Source organism: Equus przewalskii, chromosome 5 (genome assembly GCF_037783145.1).
Source record: "Equus przewalskii isolate Varuska chromosome 5, EquPr2, whole genome shotgun sequence".
NCBI classification, from domain to species: domain Eukaryota; kingdom Metazoa; phylum Chordata; class Mammalia; order Perissodactyla; family Equidae; genus Equus; species Equus przewalskii.
In genome coordinates this window covers 19,972,639-19,992,673 of record NC_091835.1, presented here as the reverse complement: position 1 = coordinate 19,992,673, position 20,035 = coordinate 19,972,639, and the positions used below count along the sequence as shown (strand labels likewise).

At 47.7% G+C, this 20,035-nt stretch overlaps 1 protein-coding gene across 1 annotated transcript in view; it reads right to left on the bottom strand.

The window, feature by feature from the left end:
• Window positions 1-20,035, bottom strand: part of INPP5D (inositol polyphosphate-5-phosphatase D) — a 123,106-nt gene that overhangs the window by 92,852 nt on the left and 10,219 nt on the right. Inside the window, exon 2 of the mRNA XM_070618576.1 lies at window positions 12,620-12,683. Within this exon, the coding sequence (XP_070474677.1) occupies window positions 12,620-12,683 (64 nt within the window). The remainder of the gene's footprint in view (window positions 1-12,619; window positions 12,684-20,035) is intronic.

The window sequence follows — 20,035 nt, the reverse complement described above, 5'->3', positions numbered from 1 at the left end:
CGGAGCATTTGTCCCTATTTACACTCTATTTCCCCCACCTCTAAGCCAATCACTTGAGGATCTTGTTCGAATGCTAATTCTGAATCAGGAGGTCTGGGCCTGATTCGCTGCGTTTCTACTAAGCTCCCAGGTGATGCTGAGGCTGCTGGTCCGTGGGCCACTCTTTGAGTAGCAAGGCTCTCGGGCAGTGCTGTCCAATAGAAGTATAACGTGAGGCTTAAATGTAATTTCAACTTTCCTAGTAGCAACCTTAAAAAAAGTTTTTAAAACATCGGGTGAAGTTAATTTGATGAATATATTTTATTTAACCTAATATATCCCAAATATCAGGATTTCACTGTGCAATAAAAAGTTATTATGAGATATATTACATTCTTTTCTTCTTTGTACTAAGTCTTTGAACTCTGGTGTGTATTTTACACTTTGTACATCTCAGTCTGGACTAGCCACATTCCAAGGGCTCGATGGCCACATGTGGCCAGTGGCTGCCACATTACCCAGCTCTAGGGAACCTCTTGGTCTCTCCCGGGGAGGGGACCAGGGCAACATCTGTTTCTCGGACCCCAGGGAGTGCAGGGCTAGTAGAGTGGGAGGCAGAAGAGGGACGCTCAGGAGACGCTAGAGAGAACATATTCTTCAGCTAAGGGGAATGTTCCTGAAGCCGCCACGGGGCCGGCAGGAGGAGGGAGCCCTGGGCAGCACAAAGACTCCAAGTACGGATGCTATTATTAATGTTATTATTACTACCTGTTCCTAGGCAACATTCCCAATAACTTTATTTTTCCATTTTTTAAATTGATATATAACTGACATATAACATTATATTAGTTTCTGGAATACAATATAATGATTCGACATATGTGTCTATTTCGAAATGATCACCACAATAAATCTAGTTAACATCCATCACCACACATAGTTGAAAATTTTTTTCCCTGTGATGAAAACTTTTAAGATCCACTCTCCTAGCAACTGTCAAATATACAATACGGTATTATTAACTATAGCCACCATGCGATGCATTACATCCCCGGGACTTATTTATTTTAAACCTGGAAGCTTGTACCTTTTGACCGGCTTCACTTTTAAAGGGAATCACAGTGCACTGAAAATCGTGCATAGTTCGCTCTAGCCGACCAGGCCTGATACTATTAGTGCCGAATTTCTGCAACTCTTTTTCTCCCCAAAATATCAGAGGGCTGTCGACATTGACAAAATGCTTCAGTGAGCGCTCGATTTGCTTAACATAAAGTCACTAAGACTATTTTTAAGGTGCCAAATATATTACAGGTTCTAAAGTTAAATTTTAGAGAAACATATTTACATTGACCGTTTCCCAAGAAGCAAGGCCTATTTCAACGTCAGGGGATTTTATTTCCGTTTTGTGTTTTCGGTTTGAACTTCCTCACCCTCACTGATGACTTTCCTAAGAGAGAAAGCAGAGATGACAAATACTGATCTGCAGTAATCCTCCTTATTACCAAAAAAAGGACAGTGAGCTGAGAGAGTAATTCAGCGGGCCAAGCTGGGCTGTGTGAAGACGCAGACCTCACGCGGCACACAGATCAGAGTCTGCTTATTTCTCCATTTTCCTTGGGAATGCGTTCCTTGGTTTAGATGATTCTGCTGCTTTCTCTGTAACCATTTTCACCATGGGGTCGAAACCACGCCAGCAGGAATGTACCCTTTTAGATGCAAAACGCCAGGTGGCTGCGGGGTGCAGAGAGCTGGTTGTGGGGTAGGGAAGGGGAACACCAGAGACCATCACAGCCCTGGGGCTTCTCCGCCTGGCTCATCTGTCTCAGGTTTGAAGAGGGGGTGGGAGATGGGGGGAACGGGTGCTGTTGAGAGTCTCTAAGAGCTCCTCCACCTTCAATGGTTAACAGTTGCCTTTAAAATAGCCATTCCCTCCCCGCCTGCAACGAAGGAAGTTCAACTTGTTCACTGTTTCCATTTCCCCTTTTCTCTCTTCCCCCAAGCAAAGGGCCTGTGTTTAAGAGGCTGCCCGGATGAAACTCCTCTCCTTCAAGAATTTAACCACACATCTTTGGCAAAGCCGGGATACAAAGGGTATATATAATTGTCAAGGCTTGTGGATACTAAAGACCTGTACTAATCGTTGTCTTTCAAAAGCCTTCACAGTTCCAGGGGTCCCAAGAACTGGAGCGTTCTCAACTTCCCCATTGCCAGGAGCCGAGGAGGGATATTTTTATCCTTAATTACATATCTCCGAGACCTCTTCTTTCCAACTTGCTTCTTTCCTTTTTGTAAAACTCTCGAGGTTCTCCGGGGGAGACAGGAATGACAGCTGGCAGACAAGCTCTGTGTCCTCAGCCTGCGAGTCAGCCTGGAGAGGAGCTGCCTCCGGGAGATGAAGCCTGGGGCGGCCCCCTGATTGACTCTGCAGCTCGCCCCCAAACTCCCTGCCGCCCTCACTTCATCCCAGACCCTGTTCCTGCTGCACCCGCGGCGCCCCGACACCGCAGGGCGGCTTACGAAACAGCCGCCCTGAACAACCCCCTCTCCTAAACCTCTGTTGATGTCACTGTTAGACGAGGAATCGTAGAGTTTTAGAGCATGAAGGCATTGGGAGGTCTCTAGACCATTGTCCTCCTTTTAGAAGTAAAGAAATAGAAAAGAATTTCCTGCCTCGCTCGTTTTGCAAATTTACCCCTTCATTCAATCAGTTAGCAAATATTTGTTGAGGACCTACTACGTGCCAGGGGTTCTTCTAGGAGCTGTAGATAAAGTGGGAGCAAGACAGACAAGGTCTTAGCTCCCCTGGGTCTTACATCCTCGTGGTGGAGACGGAAGACAGAGGGAGTCAAGAAATCACGAAGATAGTTGCTGTGGGGGGCAGAACAACAACCCTTCAAAGCTGTCCACGTCCTGGTCCTGTAACCTGTGAAGATGTCCTGTTACATGGCATGCGGGAATTAAGATCGCTAATGTGCTGATCTCGATATAGGCAGATTATCCTGAATTTTTCAGGTGGTCTCAAGCTAATGCCAAGGGTCCCCTTAAGGGAAAGGGAAGGCGGAAGAGTCAGAAGCAGAGAGACGGCATGGTGAAAAGCCTTGACCAGCCATTGCTGGCTTTAGTGATAGAGAAATGGGCCACGAGCCAAGGAATGCAGGTGGCCCCTAGGAACTGGAAAAGGCAAGAAAACAGCTTTTCCCCCAGAGCCTCCAGAAAGGAACACATCCCTGCTGACACCTCGAACTGTAAGGTGATAAATTTGTGTTATTTTTAAACCACTGCATTTGTGGTAATTTGTTACAGTGGCAATAATAGCGTTGCAGATGGTGATAAGGGCTACGAGGAAAAATACAAAAGTAGATGATGGAGAATGACGATTGGGGGTAGGACGTGACTCCAGATGAGGGGAACTGGGATAATGTCAGGGCGGTCAGTTACATGGTGATCTGGGGGGACAGAGTCCTAAGCAGAGGGCAGGGCAAGTCCAAAGATCCTGGGGCAGGGAGGAGCTTGGTGTTCTCAGGAGGAGCTATCTCCTTGGTGCTTTCCCAGGGAGAGAGAGCCACGCCATTGTCTGGTTTCCCGGGAAGCCAATGGTCTCTCCCGCAGACTTCTGAGTAACCTTCAAATCTACTTGTGTGAATGTCTGATTTCCCTCTTTGAAGTCCCCGTGTCCTGTTCTTGTCACAGCGTGAGGTTCTGGGGCCTCTTCTCAGAGTGTATGTTTGCCAGAGACATTTGGATTTTGGAAAACACACTTCATCTCAAGCCTTCAGAAGCTTTTCCCTGAGGTCACAAGGGAGCATAATGACAGGGTCAGCCTCCCGGGGTTTCTTGACTCGCACAGTCAGGAGCAGCTGGAACGAAGGGACTCTGGGTACTCCCTACTCTCTTACGACCAATCTCTTTGTAAAAATGACAAACTGATCACCTACTAATTAATTCAGTGTTGGGGGGACAAATTTGGATTTTTCTATCCCGAGATTGCTCAAAATGGGGTACACCTCTGCCAAGAACAGGGGGCTTAAGGTTAACCTCGAAACGTTCCTGAGCACCAAGTGGTAAACAGAAGCACCCATCTCCAGCCGAGTCCACCAGAGCCTTTTATTCAATGAGTGGTCGCGAACCTTCTGTCCTGTACCAGGCTCTGGGGCAGACACAGAGGCAGAGGAGACCCTCACCCTTGTTCCTGAGGCTCCCACAGCTCACCGGGGGGGACAGACAGGGGCCGAGGACCACCCATCATGGCAAGGGTGCGGTAGCGGGAAGAGAGGAAGTGTGTGGGGAGCCCAGAAGAAGGAGCAGGCTCCCCCCATGACTTTTTTGAAGGATTGGCTGGGCTGTTCATTTCCTCTCATTTGAGGGGAGCTCCTTTCACTGTGGAAGTCTCCTGCAACACCCCTACTTCAAGATATATAAATTTGAGGCTCAGGTGATAATCTTGAGAGTTGCTTGTCATTGGTCTCTAAACTGAATATCCCATGAGGGCAGAGACTGTGTCCATGAGGTTGACTGTTGTACCCCCATTGCCCAATGAATATATGCTGAGTGAATGAGCAGAGGAGCCAACAGCCAGGGGGAATCTCTGAGCTGGGTCATGATGACCCTCAGGGTATGGTCAGGAGATATGGCTGTAAGACTGGCTGGACTAGGCTGAAAAGTAGGGTCATCTTGAGCCTCCCTCAGGAAGGTTAATGGCTCACATCCATACCACTCACAGCTGGTTCCACAGCTGGGGCCAACCTTCAGTTAAACATGGGGGCAGCATCAGACTCGGTCTGGCACCCACCTCCCAGTGGGGGCCCCAGGCTCTGGGTGCCTCAGTGACTAACAGCCAAGCCAAAGAGAGGCAGGGCGGCCTGGCCCTCAAGCCGCAGCATGGCAGGTCAAATGGCATCCCCAGTCTGTCACTGACTAGTTGTATGAACCAAGCAACAGTTTATCCCATCCGAGCCTTGGTCTCCTCGTATTTAAAATGGGAATAATAATAATGCCTCCCCACCTAAGATTAAACTAAAGAACTTATATCAAGTGCCTGGCTCCTAATGAGGGATCAATAAATGGGGGCAATGGTGAAATGGGATGATGAGGTAGGCCCCATGGGAGTTGTGGGACCTGCCGCTCGACCCCTTCAGCATCCTCACGGCTCTCTTTTATTGCTGCCTTGTGGGACCCCAGACACCAGCCCCCTGCCCTGACGCCCTGCCTCTGTCTTTCCCAGTTCTTCAAGACTGGGTGACACAGACTCAGTGAGCAGGCACGGGACAATCCCAGTTCTCTGGTAGGTCCCAACACAGACAGGACAGAGAGGCCCCAGCTTGGTCCCTCTTACCCCCCTTTCTGCTCCTGGGCTGTAGTCTGGGGCCAATCAGGATTCCTGGCCCCTCGTTCTTCTTCCAAGTCCCCCTGACTATCTTGTACCAATCCCAGGACTCCTGAGTCTTTTGCGTCCCCAAGTCTCAGCACTTTCTCCCTCCCCTGCGCCCAGCATCCTCCATCCTTGGCCAGTCCACAGGCCCGGGTTTCTGCCCGGGTGTTGCTTAGCTGACTGACCTTGGTGCCTCTCTCCTCCCTTACTCTTTATTGTAAAACAATCATTCACTGAGTCCTGCACACGTCAGGCACTGTGCTGCGTGCTGCACACCAGCCATCTCTTACAGTCCTGGAAACTTCCCGACGTGAGAAGTGCCGCCATTATCCCAACATTTCAGACGAGGACACAGACGCCAGAGAGAACAAGACCCAGAGGAAGCCTTCTCTGACGATGCTACTGCAGGAACTCGTAAAATATTCTGGGAAGCATCTCAGACATCCTCAGATGGATGTAAAAAGGCAATGACCCCGGAGTGAAAACCCACAAGAAGAGAACAGGAAAGATGAACAGACCATAGGACCGGTTAAAGAGGGAGATCAGCCAGATAAGGCAGGCTTGCACCAAAATGACAAACTTGATGGTGACATTAAAATCCAGGTTGGAGGGAGTTACAGCAAACCCAAGACTGAGGAACAGAACACCCTGCCCAGCAGGCAGAGGAAATTGACCAAGGCATGAAAAACAAGAGCGACAAGTCAACAGATACGGTGGATGCAGTGCAGACCCAATTTAGGAACGATAACTGCAACCAGGGCGAAACCAGTCACGATCGTAAATGAAACACGTGGCTCCTTTATATTCCTAAGGGTGGCAGCAGAATTAATTCATTCAAGAAATATTGATTGAGTGCCCACTATACGCCAGGAACAGTTCTAGGACAGACAAAAAATAAATAAATTAAGTAATAAGTATATAAAGTCAGGTAGTTACAAGTGCCACGAAGAAGGTGGAGCAGGGTGAGGGGCTAGGGGGTGACAGGTGGGGGGCAGGCAGATATTTTTATGGGGTAAACAGGGGAGGCCTCACGGGGTGAGGTGTGTTCTTAGAGGAAAGGCTCTTTTCTGTTGGGTGACTTTAAGTGGCCTCTTGCATATCAGAAGGTTAGAACCAGGACCTGACATTGAAGGGCGAAGTTGAGAGGAGCCAAACCCATTCTGCAATAAGCAAGTAATTGATAAAATATTGATTCGTTTTTGTGCATTTTCTAGTTTGAGATGGAGAAAGGGAGGTTGAAGCCCCGGATGTTTGCTATGGAGACACGTCACAGGAGATGTCTGGGAGGGCTGGGAGCCGGTCCTGGCAACGTGGTGCAGGCCACAGCTAAGAAGAGGGCAGAGTCAGGGACTACGTGTGTCAGACCGTGGTTTGTGGGCTTTGGGTGCAGTGAAACTTGACATTCAGTTGACAATGTTCATTTTCTGCTTTGCAATTCCCCTAAGATAGTCCAAACCTTTGCATGTTGAGATACTTTTACCTGCAGGCAACTAAAAACCCTAATTCAACTACTTGAACAAAAAGGAATTAATTATCTCACAAAACAGGAAGTCTGGGGGCAGGGCAGTGAACAGGCTGGTTAGTTCTGCTCAGTTAATTCAATGGCATCATCGAGGACCCAGGTTCATGTCATCTTTCTGCTCTGCCCTCTCTCTCCAGCTACCTCTCCTCTTGGTTGCAACATGGCAGCAGCAGCTCCAGCTATCACATGCTATGACAGTTTCCAAAGGTAGGAAAGAGACCATTTCATTCTTGTGTCTCTTTCTAAGACAAATAAACCTTCCCATGCCTAAACCACCAACCACAGCTGGTATTGGTCCCATGTGAGCTCTGCTTTAGGCAACGAAGAGGAAATGGGCCCAGGTCCTGGGGCAAGGTGGACCGGAAGGCTCTGGAGCACGAGAAGAAGGGACAAGATGGCCAGGGGGGCTGGGGAGAAAGTAAAGGCAGTCATTTGGAGGCAGAGATGACAAGTAGAAACCACAAGAGCTGGAATAAAAACTTAACTCAAAGAACAAACAGAAGAAAAGTCTTTGGAGACAAGACCCAAGTTTGCAAAGTGAACAGGCTGTACACATTCCAGGAACTATCGATGAAAGGGAAAATGATGAAAGTGGAAAAGAATTCCCAGCAGCTTCGAAGCAGAAAAAGAAAAAGAAAAAAACTGGTTCCCTGTGACGGAACCAGTGCCAGTTAGGCTGTGGATTCTGTATTCTGGGGCCATTTGTGATAACTTCTGAAGACAGTGGAACAACACCGCTATAGAATTCTGGGGGAAAACTCGGTCCCCAAGAATTTTATCTCCATCAAATTCCCTTTTGAGTGTCAAGGCAACTGGAAGATGTTTTGAGATAATTAGAAGCTTGGAAGACAGACCTGTCCACGCTCTACAGCAGACAGAAATAGAAAAAGTAAAATGCAGTCTTCTTGAATGTGCAGACTACAATGGCATAAGGGAAATGTCTGGCCACTGTGGACCCACCCCAGGCCTGCTGTGGACCCCCACCAGGCCCGCTGCCCTCGGTGTGGCCATGGAGTACTGCAGGGCGGCCCGGGCACGGTACGGCTTCTGTCGCCTGTGCCTTTTCTGCTCCCTCTTGTTGTGCAATGTCAGGAAGTGTGTGTTAGAGGCACATCCTTCGCCCCGCGGCTCAGACGGAATCTTTACCTCACTTGGTGACCACTCAGAACAATAACAGCTGCCACCCTCTTCCTGAGCTTAATAACAATGGCTCAACCGTTTACCCTCCCGGACACTTGTGACGGAACAGCTTTAAGAAAGTTGTTTTGTTTTCTTTCTCCAAAAGCCACACAGCCCAGGGCGACATGACAGCCACCTTCGGGGACCAGGAACTGAGTCATGAGTCTCTCACCCGAATGGCTGGAGCCACCGGGTTTTTCTTCTAAATCGGGAAAGAACACCGAAAGAGTCTGCGAGGCAGATGGTTTCAGATTCCCTCTTCACCTGCACTGCGTTAAACCCATGCGGGTTCCTGTCTTGACTTAAACAGTCAATATCCTGGATCCTGTCTCAACCAAAAGAAAAAGACAGGAAGTTCACAGCGAATGGCGACGTGACAGGGGACCAGGGGTGGTTTTTATTTTCTGCTTTCTTCTTCTTGGTAGGAAGGATGTCAGAAAAAGAGCGAGGGGCGAAAGGTTGTAGGAGTGTAGCGGAGGGCCCCATTTATTAGGACTGCAGCCTTGGGTTTGGGGCGGCCACTTATGTGCCGGCTCTGAGGGCCTCCCCTCGCTGGCGCTCAAGCTGGCCCAGCAGGATGCTGGTACTGCCTCCAACTGGTCCTTGATCTCCCGGCGGGGGCAGGGGGCAAGGTGGGGAGGGTCATTTCAAAAGGGTCACTTCCCTTTCCAAGTCAGGAAAAGAGTTGGGGCTTTATAGGAAACCCGCTCTCTTGGTGCTGGAGACTCAGGCCTAAGGGGTTGGGCCCACCCGCCTTCCTCCCGCCTCACACAGTGCTCAGAGGGCTGCCCATGTCCAAGGACCAGCAGCCCAGGCTCCAATCTAGAAGGTTCTCAGCACCTGAGGGTCAGAGCAGCTGTTGAACAACTACTTAACAATTCCACTGGCTGCTGAGACCGGCAAATCCACAGCTCAAGGAGCAGAGCTGAGGGAGACTGACGGCCACAAAATCTGGCCTCCTTCCCGCCACCCCAGGCACTGCCTAGAATCTTCTAGAACATGGTCTATCTCCCTCCGTCACCCTCTGCTGTCTCTTTGTCCTGAGCCCTCTCTTCTCAACTCATTTTCCTCCATTCTTCCTTCCTCCCTCCGCTGAGCACCAGGTAGAACCGGCCTGTGTTGGTTAGCAGACACGATGGTTTTGCTTGATGTCTGCTCCCTCTCACAGTGAATAAAGACAGTGATGGTGGCAGGTGGCGGCTCCCCCATGCCGGCCACTCACCTGGGCTGGGTATTTTATCTATAGTGTATCATTGAGTCCCAACCACAGCCCTGGGAGGCATGTGTGGGATTTCCATTTTCCAGCAGAGTTTAGTCCTCGCCCAAGGCTGCAGGGCTGGCAAAATCTGGACTTGAATCAGCTGGGCATGGAGGGGTCTGGTCTTAGCTCCCAGTACCTCACTGACTTACCACAAGGGCCAAATGCCGTTTGTGACCAACGTTATCTACAGCCTCTCTCTGTGAAAGTCTATATCGCCCTGCCTCCTCGTCCTCCTGGGGCAGTCCATCCTCCTCCAGGGGATCCAAAACCCAGCCAGGGTGGGACACACTTTCTGGGGTCCAAGAAAGAAGGTTTGGCTGGGGCGATCTGGAGACCTGCGTGTGAGCCCCAACTTCTGCAGGTCTCAGCTGCGTTCATGCTTAAAATAAAGGTGTCAAATGAAGTCACAGTTCACATCCTTCCTTCTCATTTCTGATTTTTCGTAAGTCTGAGAAAGATGGAGTGAGGGAGTAAGGTCACCAGGTATCAAGATCACCCTTCTTTCTGACCGAATAGGGCTGTCAGGGGCCACGGCGCACAGACCGACTTCACGAGGACACTCGGCGAAGAACAAAGATGGAGTGGCTGTTCGGTTTCTCAGAAAGACAGAAGCCCCAGGGAGAAGAGCTAAGGTAATTAAAATAAGAAAGCGATTGGAGCCTTTGGTGCTTTACTTGGCAACGTTTCAGGCCAGATTCTTATTTTGGGGAGCCTCATATCTGGTGGCACTGAACAGACTCAGGTGTAAGGAATGAGTTATTTAGAAACTGTGGCTAAGCTCAGAAAAGAGTATGAGGTTTTGCTTCAACATGAAAAGAGGAACTCGCCTTAAAATAAGCAGCCATCGATAATTGCCAGAGCTCCGTCAGATCTCAGACTTCGCCTAAGCTGGCGCCTGCTGTCATTTGCTCCTCAGTAGACATCTCTCGTTATTCTAGCGAGGTGTTGTATTTTTATGGGAAGGCGTAACCTCAGGAGTGGAAACTTCCCCAGGCCCGCCTGGGCCTCACGGCTCTCTGGACCCTGGCTACCTTGCGTTGGCTACCAAGGAGGTCACAGCCTCAGTGCTGGGTTTGGAGCAGACACGTCCAACAGGGCAACAGCTCTTCTACGAAACCTGCCTGCTTGTCACCCTAGTTGAGCGTGGGCCTCAGGTGACCACACTCTGCCTCCACAACTTGACCTCCATCTCCGAGTGGGCGAGCACCTGCTCCCAGACAGCCGATTCATACACAGAATGTGGCCACTGAAGAGAACGCCGTTGGTGGTGGAGCCAATTAGACTCGCTCTTGGGACTGGTAACTGAGAAGTGAGCCTGTTGGTGGGAGACAAGCAGACCCACAGAGAAGGGCTGAGCCGTGGCAGGTAGCATCCAACCCTCTGGGCCCGGGCCCTGGGCCCTGTCCTTCCGTGTCCCGTGCATCTCCATAAAGGCTGCAGGAGCACACGCTGCCACGGCAGCAAGGGTGTAAAGATGGGAGGGAAGAGATGCTAGACACAGTCTATACGTTTACAAGCTGTGGGTACAAACCCAGTACAAGAAGCCACAAAGTCATGTCTTTTCCAGCTTAAGGCCTAGTCATACTTAAAGTCTTCTTCCCTTTGAAGGAATAGAAGAAACCACAAGGGGAAAAAAGATCAAAAGCGTCGACCAACTTTCAACTTAAGAGACTTCAGACTCCTTTCAGCAAACCACCCGTCAAGGATGCCAACCCAGCTGGGAAAGTTCACACAGTCTCAGACTTGGAAAAAATGCCATGGAGGCCCACCGCCTGCCCCACGCGGGCCTCCCCTCGGGCCGCCACGTCCCTGACAGTGAGAAGCCCACAGGAGGGACAGCCATTCCCATGATAGGCAGCTGTCAAGTACTTGAAAGGACAGTCTCACACTGTGTGTGCCGACATTTGCTCCTGGTGACCATGCTGAGACATGTGGGCACCCAGATCAGCTAAAAACATTTAAGTGGATTCTCCTTAGATACGGGTGCAGATGCACAGACGGGAAGGACAAAGAAGCCAGAAGTAACACTCAGCCTGACCTCCACGGGGTGGAGCCATTCTGCTTGGGCCCAAACTTGCATCTTTCATGGAAGCCCTTCAGCAAATAGCCCCAACCTCCTGAGAAGGCAGCTTTGTGAGCACCTGGGCTGGCTCAAGCATGCCCCTGAGGGTGTCACTCTTTGTCCCCAGTGGCTCATTGAAATGAGTCTCCCCAGAGGCATTCCAATCAACACAGCTTCTCTCTCTTGACAGGTTTCCAGTGACTTGTGCCCAGGGACCTGCCTATTGTCCTCCCCTTGAGTCCAGCTCTCTTTCCGCTACTGCATCCTAATTCTGCACAAAATTCATCTTTCTCTTCAGGTTTTGGAATTAGAGATTGTTCCCCTCCTCTCTCCTTCCACTGCCACTTTCTGTTCTGCTAAACTCCACAGACCCTGTCACCGCTCCTCTATGACACGGTGTCGCAATCTTTGTCCATCCCAGCTGCGCTGCTCTGCACGTGGGTGCCCTTCACCTGTTGCTGCCTCTCACCATGGTCCCGAGAACTGAGTGTGGCTCTTCTGCCCACACTGAGAACACTGATAGTGTCACCTCCTTCGTTCTGCCCACCCCTCATGCTCTCTTAATGCAACCGGATAAAAATAGCTCCCCGGGCCTCCACGTCACTCGGTTGTCACACACTGTGGTCGCACAAAGCCCGTGGTGTTTGTCACACAAACTGTGCATAGGATGGCCTTCCCAGACTTGGACTGGTGCAGCCGATTTTTCTTTCAAGTTTAACGGCAAGTTTTACTCATATGGGACTTTAATGGCAAAATCAGATGCCACGAGCGTCGGCCTTTGACAGAAGAGGTCTCTACGAACGGAGAGATACTGCTTCGTGCCAATCTTTGGGCCGTCTTCGAGCCCCTCAGAAAATGCGGTCTGTCCTCCTGCAATTCCCTCCTTCTCGCCTTCCTGGTCCACTTACTCCTCTGAGCGCAATGAAGAAAATAACCAACAAGCCACATCCCTCTTCCTTCATCTCTGGGCATCTCCCTTCACCATCGTTTTCCCTTCACAGCCAGGAACACAAATGATGTCTGTCATGCCCGCTCCATCATGCCACGGAGTGGGGTCACTTTGCAGGGTCACAGTTCACCCGCTAAGCCAGCCCCACCCATGGGCTTCTAGGAGAAAGACATGCTCAGCCAGGCCTTTATGTCCAGGCTGCTCAGCGCACGTGCTTTCTTCTCTTCTTCCCCTTTTTCACTTTCTCTGCCAATACAGGCTCCAGACAGGCTCAGCTTTCTAGTTTGTGGAGGTCTTACCTGAACGGTGAATTTATCCTCTTCGTTGGGCAGAATTCTGTACGTGTAAACGCAATTCCGATACCTGAAATAGACCAAGGATTTTATTAGATCCCGTGTGGGAAAATTCTTTTTTTCTGGTGACTGAAAAGACGAGACTTCCTGCCACGGCTCGAGGAAGCTTGGCGTGAAGTCTCTGCGCTTTGGAGCCGACCCCGTTCTGAGGTGGAGATCCATCTCAAACAGCCTGGCCTGAGGGGCTGCTTGTCCCTTCCCCACCCCTTCAGCACCCAAGGAGCTTCAGGAAAAGGCGGATGGGGTCTTTTGGGTGTGATTTACAGGGGCGCTTGACAGCCATGTGGCCCGATCTAAAGAATTCCGCCATCTGGAAGGGCTTCCTCAATATCTGAGCTGTCATGTTGGCCAAAAGAATAGAGCTAGAGGGGGTGTTTCAAGAAGAAGGAAGACTCCAGTGGGGCTGAACAAGGTGGTGACATGCCGAGTGGGTGTTGGGCACAGCCACAGAGAGGGGCCACACTGGCCAATGCAAAGTTTGCTCAGCTTTGGGTGGAGCATCACTCTTCTGATGAGGTCCCCCCACACCCTGTGGCTTCCTTCCCTGGAGACTTTGCCCCATAGGTTCATTTTCCCAAAAGTCAGCCACCATCCCTGCAGAGACCTGGATTTTCCCCAGTAGCTGGTTAGTGCGTCTTAGGGTTGCTTCTAACAAGGAAACGCTAGAGGTCCCAGATTCTCTCCTTTTTCTAGAAACTCTACCTTCCTCCAGTTCAGGGGTCCCCGGTGTGAGGAGAAGGAGGAGCTACTTTTTTCCTTTCCTAAAATCTTTGAGAGGAAGGGGAAATTGTCAAGTCTGAGGACCTTGTGGGCACATTGGTGGGTGGTCCAGCCCGCAGAGGGCCTGGTGGCAGGAGATGGCCATGGAAGTCCACTGGCTCTGCCGCTGAGCCCAGAGGCATAGGAGTTTGGGGAATGCTATTGAAGTCTTATACTTTTAGTTAAACTGCTGGTCTGTCCTCTCAGCACCATAATCTCCTCCCATTTCCTCCACTTGGTCTTCTTCTCCTGAACCTTGAAAACTTACCCACCCACACTCCAGCTCAACAGATACTCACATTGTTTCTGCAATCAAGACAACGCTTCCTCACAAAAGTTTCACTTATCTAGGTCTTCACGTGTGCCCGGCACTTCACTAAGCATTTATATATGTCATTGCTTATTAGACAGTAGTTTAAAAATTTTAAGACCACACAGAAAGATATAAAATGAAAAATAAATATCTCTTTCCCCTGCTCCTGTGAGTTTCTCTTCTTAGATTTACTACTCCTTTTTGTAAATCATTTCAGAACTTTTTTTTTCTGGTAAGGAGAATTGGCCCTGAGCTAACATCTGTTGCCAATCTTTCTATTTTTGCTTGAGGAAGATTGTCCCTGAGCCAACAACCATGCCAATCTTCTTCTATTTTGTATGTGGGATGCTGTCACAGCATGGCTTGATGAGCCGTGTGTAGGTCTGTGGCCGGGATCCGAACCTGCGAACCCCAGGCTGCCGAAGTGGAGCACACGAACTTAACCACTGGGCTACCAGGTTGGCCTCCAGTACTTTTAAACATATGCACAAACTGATACATGCATATCTTTTAAAATGCAAATAATATCTTACGTATATACATTGCTCCGAAATTTGCTTTTTCACCAAAAAAAAATCTTAGAGGTCTTCCCAGGTGGTGTTCCACCGTGGGGTGGTACGGTCATTTATTTCACTGGATGGCAGTGATGGACAGGGAGATATCTTCAGCTTTTTACTGTTATAAGTAATGCTTCAGGGAACATCTCTGTCCCCATATCTTGTGTATATTGGGGAATTCATGGTTTTAGTTTCCCCATCAGTAAAATGGGACAATCAAAACCAACATCTACCTGTTGTTGTGTAGATTAAGTGACAACGTAGGACAAGCATTTAGCATAGTGCTTGGGACACAGTGCACACTACACGTGCTGACATTTAATAGTGCTTGTGGATAAATCGCTAGAAGGAGAACACCTGGGTTACAAGACATGGACACTTTATATTTTGATAGAAACTAACAATTGCCTTCCAGTGAGGTTGTGTCATTTTTTTCTCCTGCTAACCGGATATGAAAGTGTCGATTTCCGCACACCCTGCCAACTGTCTGTTATCAGTCATTTTAATCTTTGCAAATCTGAGAGGTGAAAGAAAAATGATAGCTGGCTTCAATTTGCCTTTATGAGAAAGGTTGAACATGTTCTCATCTGTTTCACTATTTGCGTTTCTTTTTCCATGAATTTCTTTTCATGTCTTTGGCTCACTTTTTTGTTTTTGATCATCTTTTGTTTATTTGTAAGACTTTAATATAGTCTACAATATGTTTTGGAGTGATTAATTTTTAACAGTGTTTGTTGATTGCTTTTTTTTTAAGCAGTGTAGAAGTTTTACAATTTTATGTGGTCAATTTGACAGCCTTTTATGGCTTTTGAATCTATGAGTGTTGAGAGAAAGTTTTGGAGAATGTTTTGGGTAATGTTTTTCACTTCCACATGTCTCTTCATTTCTCAGAGGAATGTTTCTGTTTCTCTCTTCCTCTCGTCCCTTTAATTCACATCTTTCTGCTCGCTGTCCTGTTTCCAGAGCCTGGATCAACACCACAATCGGCTTCTCTCGGCCATGGCAAGGATGAGCCCCTAGCACAGCAGCACCTCACCTGCCGGAGACGGAGACGTCCCGGGAAACAAGGACCACCCCGCAACCCCAGCCTGACTCTTCCACTCTCATCACTTCCAGCCTCAACTCCTTTGCAGAGCCTGAAGGCAAATGCCAGCTCACCCTGCTGTGCTCTTATCTTTCACCGCTCCATTCTCATGACACTTCCTCCTGTTGATATGCAAACGCAGCCAGGGTGAGAATAGTCTCTTCTTTGGCTGAGGACAGCTAATTTGTGGAAGAGCTCGGGCAGGCCCAAAACATCAGCTTGTACACAAAGAGAGAACAGAGAGTCACAAGAAGAGGGACAGGGACAGCCACACAGAACAGGAAGGTCCCTTAGATAATCAAGAGCAACAAACAAGTGTTACGGCTTTTTCAAAGATATTCTAGAAACACTGGAACAAAGAAACAGCTCCATATTACTCAAACAGATCAGAATTCAAAAGCAGGTGCAATAGGAAGTAAGGATATTTTCCCTTTAGACAGTAACATCTCAGCATCTCCAATGCATGGGGCCGGATATACCGTCTCCTGGGGTCAAATCAGTTTAGATCTTCAAGGGAAAACGTGGGTTACCCCCACCACCACACAACCCATGGAGAGTAGTGGTTCCCAACTGCATGCCATGGGTGCTGAGGGCTCTGCGGGGAGCTGGTGGGGGCACTCCTTGGGCTCCCCCACTCCCCAGAAGCTGCACTTCACTCTGGTCCTATATGCAAACACATACACACATCTATATGCGTGCATGTGCATATACAGATAGGAACACACATATACATACGTGTGCACGCACACACACAGAGCCATAGTATACACACATGTGTGTTACATACACATACAGGCACACATATAGATACACAATACACACATGCATATGTATGTACACATACATATTTATAACATACATACATCCATGTGCATATACAGATACTAATATACACATATACGTACATGTGTGTGTACACACACAGATATGTAATATACACATATACATGTACATACATACACATAAAAGTCTTACATACAAAATGTTCAAAGCAAATATTCCACAACTAATGCAAATAGAATGCTACCCAGACAACATGCTTGTTGCTATCTGGGGCAATGGGTCCTCTCCAGCCTATTCCCAGCTCTCTGTGGTGGTTTAGTAACAATTTAGCATGCTAACACTGGTTTCCAGCTGCTACTTCTTCCACTGACTGGGTCACGTTTCAGGCCAATTGCGTTAGGAGTATTCCCACTGAAGACCCGGTTTGGGATGGCGCTAGGCCAGGAGCACGTACTTCTGCTACCAAAAGAGATCGCTTCAATCTCAAATGAAGTGGGGCTTACAGCAAATTTCCCATGAGACTCCTGACAGCTGCTGGGTGACGACAGGTGCGTACACTGTGCTAAGCAGGAAGATGCTTCCCCTGGGAAGGGCATTTCCAGATCAACCGTAATATGGTTCGATGTTTTACTCGAACGTAAGAGGACAAGCAAACACAAGTAGGAAATGCCGTGGCATTTTATTTATTCTCTCAGGTAAATATTACTATTTCTGGATGACCATTCCTAGCCAAACAAACACTGACAAGATTGCCCAGAAACATCCTTTACCATGGTGAGCCTCACAGAGACAGAAAGAGAGAAATCAAACTCTAAAGTTCAAGAACCTCGTTAGTGTTTCTGTCTCGCTCTGCTGATCAGTTTAGCACGCTCCTATAATTGTTTTTAAATCCCTCTGTAACTATCAAGGGTTTTCTCATCATGTGTTACAGACTTCTGGACAAGATGGGCTGGGAGCACCAGAGTTGGAAACTGCATTCGAAAAAGCCACTTGGATCAACGTAGAAATGAGAGAAAATGTACGTCACTCCTAGGAACCAAGGGTGTTCACCATTCACCACCAAAACCTCAAAGAATCCCAGCCAAAGAGAGTAAGAAAACGGATAAATTGAAAGAGGCCATTAGTCCAGAAGAGAGAAGGCAGGAGGAGGCAGCCCACGTAGACAGGTGAGAGGTGAGGTGAGGCAGCCAGGTGCTGTCGGGGGCCTGCTGAGCACCCTGCCCCAGCAGCATGGGGATCCAGCGAGTCGTTCCTTGCATGAGACCCCTGGGAGGGAGCCCACTCCTCCGTGCACCACACCACCCCCTCATCACCTGCCTCCGTCTTCTGGATCTTGGATCAAGGGGCTCCCCACCCCATCCCTGCCAGTCCTCTTTTATTTTGGAAGAGGATTGGGACATAAACCCACTCCAATCTCTAAAAGAATCTGATCCAATTTTTCCCAACAGTTCTTTGTTGAAAAAGAAAAATCACCAGACTTATGAAAAACGATCGCCGCTCAAAAAGAAGGGGCACCATTTCTCTAAGGACTCAAAGGTGTTCCCTTCATCTTACATAACATCACTGCAAAAAGGAAAAAGAAAAAAAGACATCCTGGAGAAGTCTGTTGTGTGAACTCACTAAGATTTAAGAGCCCACTGCCTCTCTGAAGCTGGAAATCTCAATTGTGAAAATTGAGTGAACTGAGACAAGGAAAGTGGATCAGCAGTGAAGAGCCTGGAGTTCTAGAGTCGGCATTAGACACGACAAGAGAGGCAGGAAATAGCAGCTTACGTACCAGAGAAAGTTAACAAGGAAGAAGACAAACTCGAGAAGGTCAGTACCGAAGGAAAAGACAGATTTTACAGTGAGAGGGAAGATGAGAAATATAGAAAACAGATCTCTGTCCTCAAATATATACACCATAAGCGTTCCTGCAAGGACAGGTAATTTTTTTAATATGAAAACAAAAAGCAGACTAGGTAAATAAATCTAAGAGCATATGACCTGAAAAGTAGAAAAATTAAATGGACAACACTTTGACAAATAGAATAAAGAAAAAGAAACGCAAGTGAGCTGGATAGTCTCCTTTTATCCTCTCCCCTTGCAACCAACCAGACCCACTCTATCCTTCTCCACCTGCCCTGTGTCCGAGAGGCTGACCTGTGTGGGCTGCTTCACCCAGGTTTGGCCAATGGGAGGCATTGGGAGAGGGAGAGGAGGAGGCGATGGGGGTGTTTGTTCCCCTGACCCCAACCTGCCTGCTGCAGATCAGCAGGGCCTGAGTTCCTCCACTGGAGGCCACAGCTCAAGTCAGATGGCTTGGTGACACAGCCCTGTCCCCTGCCTCTTCAGGTCCAGGAGTGGGAATGGATTCCCATGGTTGCTGGCTCCAGGCTGCTTCACCATCCCTAGGCATAGCATCCCTTTGGAATATGCCATCTATTTCCTGCTGGGATCCTTGCCACACAAGTAAACAAAAGTAGAAATGCGAAAAGGAAGATAGCAACAGCAATAGAAGAGAAACCTCAAAACTATAGAAAACCAAGCGTAATTGTATGCCTGAAAATTTGAAAATCTCAACAAATGGACTATTCACTGAAAATATATATAGCTTATCAAAAGTGACTTGATGGAAGGTAAAAAACAAGAATGAATGAATACCAATGAAGAAACTGAAGTAAATACTAAGAATCATCTCCACAAACAGATCTGAGGAAAAGCAGCTTTACCAAAATTTTTTCAATATTTCAAAAAATCAGATAATGATGATGCTACATAAATATCTTCAGGGTATTTTATAAAACTTACATGACTCTTAAACTATAATATGACCCAAATCATAGAAATAACCTCACCTATGAATATATGTGCAAAAATCCTGAATAAAATTCAGGATACAATGGAAAGTTATCATAATCTAGAATACTTCATTTTAATCATGCAAAAATGGTTAATATTATAAAATCTATAAAATTAAGCTATTATAACAGAAAATCAAATGAGGGAAACAACATAATCATCTCAACAGATATCAGAAAGCATTTGATAAAATTCAATACTCAGTCCTTCAAAACTGTTTACAAAACCAGAGAAAGACAGCTCCTTCTTTGACATGACAAAAAGCAACAACTTTTATCAAGTGCAAACTATGTGTCAGATGCTGTATCAAGCCCTTCCCAGGCAGTAACATGCTAGATCCTCACAGTACTTCTCCCCAAGGTGGATATTGTCTCTTCCCAATGTCCTCCACTGTAGAAATACTGGCCAATGTAATAAGTTACGAAATCTGAATAAGAGTAATCAGCATTTGGAAAGTAGACCACAAAATGATCATAATTTGTATATGATATGATTGTCTATCAAGAAAGTCCAAGAGAAGCAAATGGAAAACAATTTGAGGTAGTGAGGCATGAGTTAAGCCACAGAATAACAGGCAATTTTATAAAATCTGTAACTTCCTTGTATGTTATCAGTTGCTACAACTATAGGGGAATAAGTACCATTCCTAACTGTAACAAAATTATAAAATAATCAGAAGTAATCATAACAAGAAATATGCAGGATCTATATGAAGAAAAGTACAAAATTTAAAATAATAGAGATAGCTATGTATTTTTTTTAAAGATTGGCACCTGAGCTAATATCTGTTGCCAAGCTTTTTTTTTCTTCTTCTCCCCAAAGCCCCCCAGGACATAGTTGTATATTCCAGTTGTAGGTCCTTCGAGTTCTGCTATGTGGGACGCCACCACAAAATGGCTTGATGAGCGGTGCCATGTCCGTGCCCAGGATCCAAACTAGTGAAACCCTGGGTCGCTGAAGAGGAGAATGCGAACTTAACCACTCGGCCATGGGGCCAGCCCCGAGATAGCTATATTTGTTGTTAA